General features: G+C 37.5%; 1 protein-coding gene across 10 annotated transcripts in view; it reads right to left on the minus strand.

The window, feature by feature from the left end:
* Nucleotides 1-15,383, minus strand: part of JAKMIP1 (janus kinase and microtubule interacting protein 1) — a 141,897-nt gene that overhangs the window by 51,439 nt on the left and 75,075 nt on the right. For all 10 annotated transcript variants that reach the window (XM_077177729.1, XM_077177727.1, XM_077177728.1 and 7 more), the window contains 5 exons: nucleotides 7,703-7,912; nucleotides 6,934-7,053; nucleotides 5,050-5,196; nucleotides 4,295-4,435; nucleotides 1,116-1,175 (listed from right to left, as the gene is read on the minus strand). In XM_077177729.1, the coding sequence (XP_077033844.1) occupies nucleotides 1,116-1,175; nucleotides 4,295-4,435; nucleotides 5,050-5,196; nucleotides 6,934-7,053; nucleotides 7,703-7,912 (678 nt within the window). The remainder of the gene's footprint in view (nucleotides 1-1,115; nucleotides 1,176-4,294; nucleotides 4,436-5,049; nucleotides 5,197-6,933; nucleotides 7,054-7,702; nucleotides 7,913-15,383) is intronic.

A 15,383-nucleotide genomic window follows, 5' to 3' on the forward strand; every position in this document is an offset into this window, starting at 1 on the left:
GAGAAAACTATAAAAAATACAGTATAAGTTACATACATCTATATATATTTACTTTTGCATTCTTTTTAAAAATTTCTCTCAAAACACAAATTTCCAGTCATACTACATCAAGAAAGAATGGTTTACAGTTGCTGCAGATATATTTGGCAGGTACTATTGTTACTTCAGATTTTTTTTTCCTTTTTTCCTATGTAAAATACACATCATTATTAGAAACAGAATTTGAAGAAACTACCACTGAAACAGAGAGTCCCAAAGGATAAATTTTTCAGAATATAGGCATTAGAGTGCAGAGCAATAAAAAAGCACCACCTGGAGGTTACCAGGAATAGACTTTGCAGAACACACTGACACAAGGCACCCATTTATGACAGACTATATCTTAAGCTACTATATAGATGATAATGATAGCTCCACTCTTCATTTCCATTTTTTCCCTCTTACTCCATTTCCCACCTCCCACACACATGCTCCAGGCTGCTAATGTTCAACTTCACAAAAAACATTATTCAGCAAATTACTTTTAGCACATTACAAGAAACTTTAAGGGTACTTTCTGAAGCAAAACTTCTCTGCTTTTATAATCTGAATTTTTGTCTTGAACCCTCTATTAGTTATTAACGCATAACAGTTGGAATTGTCTTACTACTTACATATCACATACAGAAGATTATTTCAGTAACATTCCCAGCATGACTTATTCTTTAATTGTGATTTAGCTCTATGTTGGTACAAGGAGTTTAAAGGGGGTATGTTCTTTAAAGCAGGCTGAATATCTGTCCATTGAAATAGTAGTTGTTTCAAGCCATTAAATTGTTATGCCTTGAGTCACTTGAATATTTAGGCTACAATGGCTAAAAGTGTAATTTTATTTTTTACTTAAAACAAACCCCAAAACATTATTTGTGTGAAGTACAAAACTCTTGAATTACCCTAAAAAAATGAAGCACTTACCAGTAAGTGTAAGCAAAAGAATTATGGGATTTTTCTCATTAAGCAGAGCTTTAAATTCAGGCAGTATTTAAATTCAGTATTTATTAAAAGTATTCAAATCAGGCAGTAAGAGGTGTTGTTCACAGCAACAGAAATGCACGAAAAACCGAAGGTTTGCTCACCTTTGGAGGCTTCAGACTTTTCCTCCTCTGTTTTTTAGACCGCAATAACCGTTCTCTTTCCTAGAAGGAAAGAGAACATTTTGGTATGGGTTTGTCTTAAAACTATACTTAGATATGTCTAACACAGAGAAATACCATTAACATTTTCTTTAAGCCTCTGGTAAAGCCAACACAACGTCTTTATCCTTTTGATTAACACCATGTTACACCACACTGCACTGCAGCTTTATGCCTTTAGCAAACAAACCTTCAGCCACGTACTTCACGCATTTGATGGGAAGTTGGCAAGAAAAGGCTTTGTTAAATACTGAGCACAGATTTCTGACAGTTCTTTTGACTCTTTTACCAAGAAGCTTGCTATGGAAACAGAATTCAGAGTGTCACTCCAGTGTTCAACCATCCTGAAGCAGCAGGTCAGTAGCCAAAAATTAGTCCAGTCTCAGTAATTAAAAGTTATTATATCAGACATATTCTGATATAAATGCATGCATATGCAGATACAGTGTTACATCTGACTTATCCTTGCAGGGCAAAAGTCTCAAATCCAAAGGCACACTCAGTCTCTGTCAGCTTAGTCGCTGTCTTTTTTCTACTCCAGCTTTGGTGCAAGATCACAATAACTATACCATGACACGAGGAGGCCATGACTGAAAATGCAAGATTTATGTTTGTCTAAATCCAAGAATACTGCCTCAAATTCCAAAGGAGAAGAAGAGGAAGAGAAGGTAAAAAAATGCCAAGGAGCAAGCCAAAAAACTCCAACACAGGAGGCAGGTGCTCTGTCTTCTTGCTTTTTTCTGATTCTTTCCTTAGCTCTGCATCTTTCTTTGCAGCACCTCTATTTTTAAAAGACAGATTGCAGTTCCAAGTGCTTCTTTAGCAGTTATTGCTTACTGCATGGTATTATTCTATTCACTTATTTGCTTTGCATTCAGTTCAGAAACTGGAAAAATAGGAAGCTCAAAGTAGAAATCACAACAAAATTGTTTATCAGCACATTGTTCCATGAAATAAGTGTTGGAAAATGTAAAATAGCTGAGAGAAGTACAACAACTTACACAGCACCTTGAATACATGTGGTTTGAAAAATAAAGAAAACTAATGACTGCCAAGGTAGAATGGTGCAGGTATTTCAAGCTGCAGAATAATATAACATTTTAAGCTTAAAAAACCAGACAGTTGAATTTTATACTGTTAAAGAAGAGTGCTGTCTTCTCAGATGTCCATTTAAGGCACATTTCCTGCTTTAAGTGGGCTGTTCTGCCTCCCAAGCAGGTGTCCAAACAAATGCAGTGCAGAATGAACAAACACTTCCAAGTCTTCCTGTTTCTAGTCTTGTTTTTAAGAAGACTGCTTAATTTACTTCTTCAACATAAATCAAGCTACAAGAGCAATAATAATGCCAATTGAATCCACTAGCATCTTTTGCAGTCATCTGAGTTTACCTTGACAGCTTTCCTTTTAAGAACTGACCAGAACACCCTGTTGTGAGAGAAGTCATGTTGACAAGCTTTCAACAGCATCAAAGATACCCTACAGATGACACTGTTAATCAGTTCACACAACCCTACTGCCTAAGACTACTGCTCTTATTTCCATGTATCATATTGCTCTCAGCTGGAGTTAAGCTGATTATTTTTATATTAATCAGATATGGGACATTTGGGTCATTCTTGGTAACTATGATACATTTGTAATCTGTAGAGGTGTGGTTTGGGCCAGAAAAGAGAGCTCAAAAGCAACAGTGCACAGAATTCCACTGCATTCACATTGAAGGCAAAGGCTCAGTTAGTTTGTACTGGAACCAAAGAAGTTTCCTAGTTAAAATTTTAAATAATTTTAAGTGGAATAGTATCTGTAAGTAGGAAACAAAGCAAAAATGAAACAATATTTTAAAATATTTATTTATTTTACTTTTACACTAAACACAAGTTAATATTATTTGACCAAAGTCAGGATACAATATATTTCCTCATATCACTAGCTGAGACAGTAAAAAGAGAATCCTCTCATACCCACTTTGCACTGAAATATAAATGAGGTTTCATCTGCCATATACTCACATCTAATGTCATATCACCATCCCTTCCTATGCAGTTTTACTTGGAAGCTAAAGCAGCATCGCCCTGTGGACCAGACCCTACATCATAGCATCTGAGGAACATCCTACTGCTTGTAACACTGGGACACTGGGGAATGCACACAGACATCCAACTTTGGCACTGATTTCAGAGAAAAATCCTGGGCCAAAATCTCAGAGAACTGCCAGGAACTGAGACAATGTTCCACATACAGTAATAACACACCTTCTTTTTCCTTTTTGGAGCTTCTATATTTATTTTCAATGATGTATCCAATTCTTTAATTTTCTATTTAGACAGAAGGCTTTTAAATTATTTTTATCATTTTGCAGCTGTCAGTAGTGCCATTTGAGATGTCTGAGTCTGCCTGAGTTCCAGATGCTGCTCCAGAATGGCAAGAGTCTCTCAGAGATTATGTGCAAATTTCTGCCAGCACCAGAAGGGTTTATCACAAATTGCACTAAATAGCACCTCTAACACAACTTGAAAGATTCCTCATCAAACACAACTTGAAGGGTTCCTGTGAACATCAAACACTGCAAACATCCATGAGCATCACCTTCAGAAGCCTTCTGAGTCAGAGGGCAGCAGCTGGGCAATTCTAATCCTAAGCCATGCTGCTCCCTTTGGTTTGATGAACCACACAGAGTTCTCCCCATCTTTTTAAAATACAGCTTGTATGGCCAGCTCAGCTAGAGATGCTCAGCCAGGTGAAATTAATGACACCATGTTTCCTTCTTTTAGGAGAACTTCTAGATCAGGGGAGTGCTTGGGTTTGCATCCAACACATTTTAGTCATTAAGTTTTGGAAAGTCTCCTTTACTCAAGTTCCTCATTTGTTGACAGCCAGTTTTGTAAGTAAGGCTGATCATGCACTTTTTTTCACAAGCAGCTCATAATAGGTAAATATTTTTAATACAAAGATTCATACACATTCCAAAAAAATTCATTCACTACCTGAGAAAAAAACAACAACCCTTTGACACCAAAGTATCTCTATATCACTACTACAACTGGAGTCAAAACATTCCTCTCAAATCTTTAGCTTGCCTATAGATGTGTGTGCATGCACATGTGTATACCAGTCATAAACATTACCACTGTGAGATCATCAATAACATGCTGTTGTTCTTTGACTTGCAGTCTAAGGAATTCAATTTCTTGTTCCTCTCGTGTGCTGCTGAGATCATTCAAAGATGTGTGCCTCTTCAGTGCTGGTTGTGCAGATAACTTTTCTTTCTACAAAAATAAAAAAACATAAAGAATGTTTTAAACTGCCTTGCTGCAACAGGAGAAAAACTCTCATGTGTCATGTAGCAACCAAGAATTCTTTGAACCCATCAGTGCATACTCCACTACAACACAAGGTCTCTTTCAACAAAAAAACCCCTCACATTCTATATGCCTCTGTGTTAATCTCTCACATAAGATATTTTAGAACAGAATCAAAGGACAGTCTGGGAAAAAAAAAAATAGCAGACAAGTGAACTCAGTGATCTAGCATAGTGCATGCACTCAAATTCAGTTCTGACTTCTAATCATAAAAGCAGTATTTATTAAAGCTGATTTTTAGTCACAGTTTTTTACAGCCTGCAAAAACATTTTATCTCTCTGGGCTCCTTTCCCTTAATCAGTGTGAATTGATATAACACAAAGCACATGCCACTCTGAATTTAGAATATCAGTTTTCAGCTGTATTGTCTGCATTTGACAGTTGCACCATCCCACTGTGGAGACTGATGTGTTTGTTAGAATAAAAGCCTCACAAGCACTTCCAGCTCAAAGTAACTGTGTGCAATGTGCTCTCATAACACAACGTTGGAGATGATTACTTACCAGAGATGGTTACTTACCAGTTCTACATTTTCCCTTGATAAGTTTTTTATTTTCTCTTCCATTCTCTGGATACATTGTAACATATCATCATTTTTTTTGCTCATCCTCTTATTTTTTTCTACCAAAGGCTTCAGCTGACTTTCTGTCTCCCGAGAACGTTTCAGCTGCAAATGGCCAAGGAACAAAGTTAGCACTGCTTGTTTACCTTTGAAGGAAAGAAAAAATAGCTCTGTTTCCACTTGCTTTTCTTAATTCAGAAAGTTCAGCCTCTTCTGCTAAATGGCATCTGACATACACCACTGCTGAACTAAGAACTACAGCAGTCCAAACAAGAAAGATATAACATTTTTGCATTGTCTGCCAAAAAAACTAAATCTGGTCACTGGATTTTGCTCCTGGCAAACATTTATGATGATCCATAGTGATTTCTTTATGAACTAATCTCAATAGATATAAGCTTCTTGTGACCAACTAGGTCTCTAGACAAGTTGTTTTCACCAATTTAGCCATCCCTTAAGAGGAGGACACGCTTTCTCCACTTAATGCATAATTAGAGCAATGAGAAAGTCAGCCAGAGGGCACAGATTCAATCTCAGCATTCTGCTGACATTTTCAAGCTGCTCAGTTTTGCTCCTGTGGTTTTATAATGTTAGACAATTATGTGAAGCAAATTACTGCTCTTACTTGTATTTGTGTGTATTTATTATTTCACTGGTTTTGGTTCATGAGCTGTTTTGTTTGGGAAAAAAATCAATTTTTCTCAGTCAAAAGATTTTTAAATTTGCTAAGTTTTATCTGAAAAGGAGCAAGAGATAATATTTGCTTTCCTGAGATAAATTCACTGAGTATTTGGTTTTCTGTTTCAATCTTGAGAAAACATTTTTCATAGTGCTTAATCACATGGCCTTGCAAATACTACTGATTTTATGTGTACTATTGTCTTATAATATAAAAACTGCTTTACATCTCTCTCAAAATATTTTTCTTATGTAACTGAATCTAGAATTAAGAAGAACACTTGACTGAGTCATACATGCCCTCCATCTAGAGGGACACTGAGGTATACATTGAAATATTTCAGCATTCTTCAGGAATGTTTTGAATTATTTAGGCCCACAGAAAAGATTAACAAGGAGGGAGATGTCAATGTCTCACAAAGCCACCAATGTTTCACTCATCTGTAGGACTGACACATGGCACCACTTCAGCCCTCAACATAATTTTAGAATCAGATGTATAGATTCTGTCTTTTTAGAATGAAAAATCTTTTCTACTGCCACTAGAATTAGGGCATTAAGGGACATTGTGAAATTCACCACCCATTGCAGTCAATGGGAGTTTTAACCATTAACCTCAGTGCAAGCAATTAAGTACTGATAAAGGCTGATAAAATTAATTCTTAAAATTCATGTCATATCCTTTTTTGTCTAAGTTACTATCCCTCTTCTAGGATAATTTCACCTACTTAGGAGACTTCCCTTGAGAAATGGCAGATTTTTCATCACTAGCACAAGAAAGGTTTTTAACTCCTAGCTAGAGTAAGCATGTCACAGAGACAAATTTCCAAAGGATGACTAAAGCAATTTAAGCGCATGGATTATGCATGTTTTACACAACATCATTACACAGTGCTACAGGCAACATACCAGTTAATTTCATTACTATGACCCCAAAACAAATCTGTAAATTTTTATTTTTGTGGAACAGGAAAGATTCCATCCATGTCTTCTATGGTCACAAGATTAATTTCTATAGAAATCTCTGTTACATTTAGATATAATTGACTGAGGCCAACCAGGACTAATTCGTAAATTATTTATAACACTGAATTTCCAACATTAAATCTTTTGCCATAGAGATGCCCTCCCAGTCACCATCTGTGTTATTACTAATTAATTTACCAGTTCATTTCTTTCATCTGCTAGGAGAGTATTTCTGTCCTCCAGCTTTCTTATTACAGCATTCAGTTCAGCGATTTTTAACTGAAATCTCCGCACATCTCGTTCATCCAGGTGCTGCTCCTTTACATCAAAAACATACAGATTTATAAAATTACTTTTTAAAAAATATTTTACTGTCCATGGTTTACTATCATAGCTTAGCGACTGTATTGTGTAAGTTTAAAACAGACTCATACATCAGTATTTGGGAAATTGACTATAATTAACTGAAACACTAAATAATAACATCCTGGGAAAATTCTTCATGAACAGCATCTTGTGAAATGAATGTAAAGTTTAACAATTAAAAAACTATCTAGGTAAATAATATTTCACATATAGCAGGTTACTTCTCACCAGATTTCTTACTCTCAGCTAAAGTAGTTCTATTGTAAAGGATATAAAATAAAATCACATGGCTCAATTTTTGAGAAGTATAGTACCTATTTTCTAATGGTTAAAATATTCCTAAATTAATGAAATAGTGAGAAAATACTGAGGTTCACAGATCAAGATCACAGTGTAATTTCTGGAAGTTCTATATCCACGTATTTCTCAATATTCTTTGCAATTTAAGAGGTCCAAGGAGTTTTTAAATCATCAGTAAAACAGCACAGTGCAGCATCAGGCCATTTTACCATTAATTGGTCCTAGTAGTAACCAAAAAACCAAAGTGAACACCCAGGCAGTTCTCCAGAGCTGAATTTCAGAGAAAACTCCATTTTCTTACCGGACTTCCCATCAGTTCACTGATATCTCCCACTCCTGCAGGAAGCTCCCTCTTAGGACTACTGTGGTATCGTTCTGCCTCCTTCACCTGGACAAGCTGTTCATCCAGAGCTTCTTTCTGAAGGAGCAGTTTCTGGGTATGGCCTGCCTGGACACCAAGGTCCTTCTCCAGAGCCAGAATCACCCTGTCTTTGCCTTTTATCTCATCCATCTGGAAAGAAATAATGCATGAAGGAAGTTTCTGTAACATCCCCACGTGCTCACTGCATGGAAACATACACATTTGCAAAAACAAAGTTCTGTTTCTCTCAGAATTGAACCAGCACTGAAACTGTGGCTGCCAAAAAGAAAATACATCTTCTCTGTAGTCTTTTTCTCTGTCCTTAAAAAAGGTTCAGCCTTAACTCGATCAAGAGTTTCCTTGGTCCAGTCTCAACTCAGACACAAACAAAACCAGAGGCAAACACGCAGTGAAACAGAATACACAGCCATGAAAACATCCACTTCACCTAAGGATGCACACTTCTGTACAGAGAAGAAAAATCTGCTTTCACTATGTTTCGGCAAAGAAACACAATTAGTACAAGATAAGACAAACACACCCTTGAAAACTCACCTGGGCTTTGTTTCAAAGCTTGAGCCACAGACATTTGCCCTATGTTGACTCCCTCTTTTTTAGTGAGTATCATGTGTGGTGAATCTCTTCACAAACATTTAAAATTAGTAATATTTACATGCAGAATATTTAAACTTAAAATCTTAAGCATACCTATGTATTTTATGTGCCCTTGTTATAAGGTTCAAATGAGGACTAGTCTTTGTGCAGAAGGAAAAAAGTAAGTGCACACAGACCATTAGAATAAAGGGTAGGAAGAAAGAGTTCTTAAACACCCTCTCTGGTTACTGAACTGTGTGTTCATACATCTCCATACCAAATAAAGCTCACTGCTCACAGTGATCCACTGCAGCTCTCATAGGATTTGTCCCTTGCAGCATCAGTGTTAAATTCACTTTGGTACCATTCCAAATGCTAGAGGAAGTGACAATCTGCAGCAGTTACTATAGAAACAGATTTCTTAACAAGAGCATTACCCATTAACAATGTATTTATTGGAACTGTGCTGTATCTCCTCCAGTTTGCAAAATGGTTTTCTTGGTCAACATAAATGCATGGAATTTTGGAAGTCAATTTTATTTTGAAAAAATAAAATAATGAAGTTGTTAAATCATATGTTTGTTGTTTATTGTACTCCTACATCCATAGAAGCCCTTTATGTCAAGTTACACCTAAAGAAAAAAGAAGGAAAAGAAAAAAAAGACATACTAGAAGTAATTTATAGTTCAAAGTGATTTACAGGATTAAACACAATGAGATTACATGATCAGATGCAATTTGCTTCTTCAGGATTCTTGTCTTAATCCTTTCACAATCTACAGAGCACATGAAATTAGTTTGTGTAAAGAACCTGACCGGCAGGGGATGGCTTGGCTGAACCATGATCAAAGATAAAAAGGTCAGATTTGAAGTGAATAAGCTGCTCTAGGCTACTCTGAAGTTCTAACTGGAGCTGATGAAGATTGGCTCAGATGGAGATTTCTTCCCTGATTTAGAAAAGTTGCTGTGTCCCAACTCCTTGTACAGGAAATAAAAACAAACTTCCCAGTATGTCAACTCCCATTAGTGAGACTTCCAAGTATGCCAAAAAAGGACATGCAGGAAAGAATGCAGTTTTCATTAATGGAAGAATTTGCAACATGCAGGATTTCAGAGGGACTGCACAGTGAACAACAATGACAAAAATTAAGCAGCTGCTTCATTTACTGAATGCTATCTGTCAGGCACACTGATCTATAAGGGAGCCCTTGGGAGGAAAAAATGTCATGTAACTAAATACTGTGGACAGTTTATCTTTCAATTACACAGGTGTTCACACTGAACATCCACATAACTGACACAGGAATCTGCCCAGGCAAGGCACACATTCAGGAAGAAGACCCAAGCTTACATATGCAGCCCTAATTCAAGGTACCTAATTAGTAGTGTACTTCATAATCTTCCTGTTCTCACAACTTAATGGTAAATGCAATGATATAGGCTTTAAGTTGGAAGAAAAAAGGAAAGCAACAATCTTGGTACTTGCTGAACTGACACAGAACTGATCCTTTGAAACAGATGTGAGCAGTGCAGTCATACCCACATCACCCTCCTCTCACACTTCCATTGATCAAAGCACACCGGCTCACACAAATTAGAAAGAAATGCCACAAAAGAGCATGGCTTTGAGGTGAGGGTTAAGGGAAGGCATAATTCTCCTCTGCTTTTCCTACTACTCTTTTTTCCTACCACTAAAATCTACATGTAATGAATCTTTCTGATAAAAACAAATGCCTCATGTTTAAGTCAAGCTAAAAGTCTTTGAAACACTGATATAATGAAATAGCAGTGACTGCAGAGCCTTTTTTATTTTGGGTTTCTATTTTAAGTTACAGGTATGCACTCGAGGACCTCTTGCTCATGTAAACTTGTGCACACACACACACAAATACACAGAACACTGCAATAGTGCTTTATTTTTAATAAGCACAAACCACCAGAACAAAGAATTTCTAAGGAGCTAACTTACCACAAATTGATAAAGATGATTAGAATTGCATCAAGAATGCCTCCAAATTTTGCTTCAGAAGGATGGGGGTCAGTACAATTGTGCTCTCTTCAAGGGAATGGTTACACCCTTTGTTCATCCAATGCAACTGCACTGACCTAGTTAATGTCTCAATTTTCTTATATCTACAGCAATCTCACCCAAAGACTTATTATCTTTTTCAGCCTTCCATGGTGCAGAGCAAATCTGCAGAGCAAATCAAATCATCTTCTTTGCCTGTTTTCCTAACAGAGGGCACAAATTGGTCCAGAGTGGGGGGAGAAAAAAGGAAGAGAAGTATTTTACAGCAATGCAACCTCCCTCAGTTCCATGTGGAAGAGATGGTATGTCAGGGGCCCAGGAGGCAATGAAAGAGGAGTCACATGACTAGGAAGAAGAGAAAGATGGTTTAGGTTTAAACTGAACATAAGCTGCCATAGAAGAAGACTTTGGTTTAGCCTAGTATTATATATTCTAATAGTTGTAAAAGCTCAAAGTCTCCATGTCAGTTCTGTCCCACTGGAGAACAACTGGAGCCACAGTTTGTTACATGAAGGAAAAAAAAAGTTGGCAGCATAAAGTCCAACCAACTAATGTAATTAGGTATGCATTAGCTATGTATTTTAGACATATGCATTATGGTCTCTATTTTAGTGGGGAGAAGTGTATCTTCCATTAGGCAAATGAAAATCAAAATGGATTAATCCAGCTTCCCTGCTGCTTCTATTTTAATCAATCACATGTTGTGGAAGCAACTCTGTCGTAGCCAAGACTCTCTGAGAATCTACATGGTCTTGAAGAGAAGGAGAATTTCTTATTAGACTAAGTGACAGAGTTGATAAGAAAGATTTCAGGCACAGAAGCCCTTCAGCAGATCAGATTAGGAAGTGTTTTCATGTTTTCTACCGTGGCATTGCACTTGAAGGACCAACATGTGACAACTGGAACCTGTATGCAATAACTCCCACCACTGCTTTAATGGATTCCTGCCTGTTCTGCAACTCATCTGAGACTTCTCAATAAGATACAGAGAATCTTATTGAGAAACCATCTTTTCTTCCAAAATATTTAGCACCATGACATCCCAATCATGCATTGTGCTCACACATACTGTATAAATCAAATACATAATCCCAAAAACCCCTTCCAAGTGTTGTTTAGGTTTCAAATTTGTTTTCAGTTAAAACAAATTCACCCACTTTCTACAGTTACCAAGTAAAACAGGGTCACATGAACTCTTTTATATTCTCTTTTGCATAGATTTTAAAGTACTTTAGAACAGTGATTATTCTTTATGCATTTAAGGGTGGTACAAGTCAGTGCAAAATTCTGTGGTAGGAGGACAGTGGAGCAACATGAGGTTAGAACGTATTTTCAATTATAGGCCTTGAGAAGAAAAGTAGCAGAAATACCCTCTGAAAGAGGATTTAAAGAAAATAAGATCATTCACAAGCAGCTGCAGAGGCAAATTACTGAGGAATCACCTTGAGTAGCATAAGTAACTGTGGAGGTCTGGTTAAAATTAGAGCTTTTTAAATATAATTTCTTCAGGGGTTTTGTGCTGTCAAATGTTAGTTGCTAAACACAGACACTTCCTGCATTATGTCAATGAAGGGATAGCATTTACAGCCTGTGTCAAAATTACCCAAGTGCCTAAGAATATGTATCTAACTGCCCCCTTACAGCTGAGAGAAATGAGCAGAAATGAGTCTTTTAATAATATTTATGAAACATGAAAGAGGACCAAGCCACTCATGAGAAAAAGCATCCCCTGCCAATTATGCCACACTTCAATGACTACAGTGAAAGAAAGTCAGAGACCTTTGGGGGAACTTTAGTCTCTCATGAAGTTGAAAGAGAAATTCCCAGGGAATTAAAAGCCACATCTATCAAGGCATTGACATATTCAGTTTCCAAAGTGGAAAAAGCCAGCTGCTGCATTGCCAAGTGTAAGACCTTCCTCTTCACCCATACTTGTCAAAGTTATCTCCTAGCCAACTGCAGAACAAAATTCTACAGTGCTCTTCTCCAGCAGAAATTGAATTAACCTTTATACTAAGTGCCTGACACTGAAAATAGGGCTATCTTGACAGAGGAATTGCTGGTTACTATAAAGAACTAAAAGAAGATGCTATTCAAAAACACAGGTAAAGATTGAACCAAAAAGAATTAACATCTTTTATATTTATAAAGGGACACTAAGAACTAACAACAATATCTCAAGCTGAAAGCTCTTGTGGAGAAAAGAATTAAAATATTCCAGAGCTGTGTACAATATTCCCTATAACAGACATGGTCAGCTATTCAAATAAATGTTTGCTGCTTATTTGGGACACTTAGGGGGAAAAAGGACAAGAGATGCCAACCATTCAGTGGAATAATAAGGGTCACAGACACAAGTGGATAGGATTTATTTTTAATTTCATGTGTAATTTTTCTAAACCAACAGTCAATAATTTCCTCCAGTAGCTCTTCTCACATATTTTTTCTCAGGTGTGTAAATCTCATTAGAAGTTTTGATAAATTATACAAGAAACACCACATGGACAGAAAATTCCAGAACCGATAAGAGGTTTCTCACAACTTTCTCAAAAGCCAGTTACAACCTCTACTACTGGATTTCTCCTATTACCCATCCCAAGTGTTCATTGACAGAATTGTAATGAAAAAGTAGTCAAAAATATAAAAATGTAGCAAAGCTAAGTAATACAAACTTTAGAAGGTTTTTCTCTGTCCGTGTGCTACACCACATGTAACTGTTGTGGGTTTTTAATACTGTCCCAAATTTTGTAAGGAGATATAGAAGTCAAATTTGTGACCTTCTTAACTTTTTAGAAAATATTAAGAACAAACACAAAAAGCTGAACCTGCACTATGAAAAAGGTTTGATTAGATCTGCTTGATTCAAGGAAAAACAACATCTGTCAGGAATGCCGCCCTTTGAGCTCCTAAAGGAAGGAGCATAAATCTTGAGAGGACAGAAAGCCAAGTATTATTTGCAGTCCTACAAAGCTGGAGGTGGTGGGTCTCTGCTGCAGCTTAGCCCAGCCTTGGAATGCAGCTGAAACACGTGTCTCAAACAGATGGCACAATCCAGGAGCAGCCTAGCATTTGATAGCAGCAGCTGTGTGTGAAATACAGGCGGGGCTGAGCAGCCAAAGCTGCAGCTCTGCCCAGCCAGGCACGACTGCCTGGGATGATTCAAAGCTCAGCTTTCCAGGCTCAAAATTCGAGTCAAAACTCACACACAGTGCCAGGGCACAAGTGAAGAGAGAAAAGCCAGGCTCCACCCTTTCATCAGGCCAGCAGGGAGTGCCCCTGCCAACAGCCCCTCTGCTCCAGGATGTTCAGACAAATGTCTCCGCATTGCCCCCAGTGATGGAAGGAGCATACAGGTACAAATTCCACTGCCTCAAAATGGCAAAATCCTAGTAATGGTAATGCAGGAGAACATGAATGCAATTAGAAAACTGTTCCCATCAGTAGGTAATTTGGGGTTTGATGGAGCATTAAACTTTTGCTATTACTTTTCATGTCAATTGCTCATATGAAGAAATGGAATGCACTTTTCCCCAAATTGTGGATGATACCAAATTCAGAGGAGCTGTTACCACACTAGGGAACAGGAAGACCATTCATAGGAACTTTTTGACATGCTGGAGAAATGAGCCAAGAAACCTTCATAAAGTTTGCCTAAGAAAGGTACAATGTCCTGCCCCTGGGAGAGCTCAAGTGCCTGTTGGATGCCAATTGAAGTTGGCAGTTTTTCAATGGAAAGAAAGAAAAGAGGAAAAATAGACAAAAGGAAAGATCTTTGCATCCTGTAGGGCAAGTTGGATATGGGTCAGTGGTGAGAGCTTGCAATAATTGAAGTTAAATTGATACTGGGCCAAACCAGGAGGGGTGTTACCAAAAGAGATTTAGCTTTTTATTAAGCATATGGGAAACCACACCAGGAGCACCCGAGCCACTTCTGGGCTCCCCAGCACAAAAAAGAAGGTATTGACAAACTGGCCTAGGTGCCATATAACTGGAGGAAGACCAGTAAGACCACTATGGGGCTGCAACATGCAGAATTTAAGGAAATGGTGAAGATGCCAGGCTCGCTCAGCCAGCCAAAGGAAGCAGGCAGGATGAGTTAAAAGAGCAGATATTCAGGATATCCATTCTGGATATCCATTCATCCAAAGGGGAATACAGCCATGAACAAAGTACACGCTTCTCCAAGATACACAGCAAAAGGACAATAGTGACAGTCAAAAGAAGAACAAGAAAGAAATCTCACAGTGACTGGGCTTTAGGGCAGGCTGTCAGTGCTGAACTCCATCTTGGGAGGTTTTCAAACTGGACTGGAGGAGGCCCAGAGCAACCTGATCCAACCTTGAAAGCAGCACTGCTTCAAGCAGGTCACTCACCACCTAAATTTCCCATGATTGTATTACAATCCCAATGCTAAACCATACTGAAGACAGACTCCATGTTAGTATAATCCATACTAAGGACAGACAGACAAACAACCATATTAAGAGTTGTGCAAGGTTAGAAAATAGGAATTTGTGAAGGATGTGAGTTGAACTTTTGGGCTGTTCTAAACTGGAGCAACTTAATTCTTAATTCTATAAAAAACTTTTCAGAAGCCTTCACTTAGAACGTGAGATGCTGTGTTACACACAGACACAAAAACTGAAATACTATTTTTAAAAAATCAATATAAACGATACATGAGGTCATTCCATAACATGTTTTTTGTCTTGAAAAGAAGTTTCAGTGAAACTGCCTAGACTTCTACCTTTAAAAACTGCTTCATCTATTAGTATGAATGATATTCTTTCATGTCCTCCATTATATTTATTTGGGAAACACCAGACAGAAGCAGCTTTCCACACTGGAAGGAGTTTTTTATTTATGCAGCAGTATAATTTGGGCTAAGGAGATTAAGGACACTTAAATAGTGCATCTGTCTCCATAAATCAGGAACTTCTAAAAATCACCCCTTGAAAACAATTTCTTTTACTTTGATGCTCTTAGCAGCAAAAGGAT

The sequence above is a fragment of the Agelaius phoeniceus genome, chromosome 4, assembly GCF_051311805.1.
Source record: "Agelaius phoeniceus isolate bAgePho1 chromosome 4, bAgePho1.hap1, whole genome shotgun sequence".
NCBI classification, from domain to species: Eukaryota; Metazoa; Chordata; class Aves; order Passeriformes; family Icteridae; genus Agelaius; species Agelaius phoeniceus.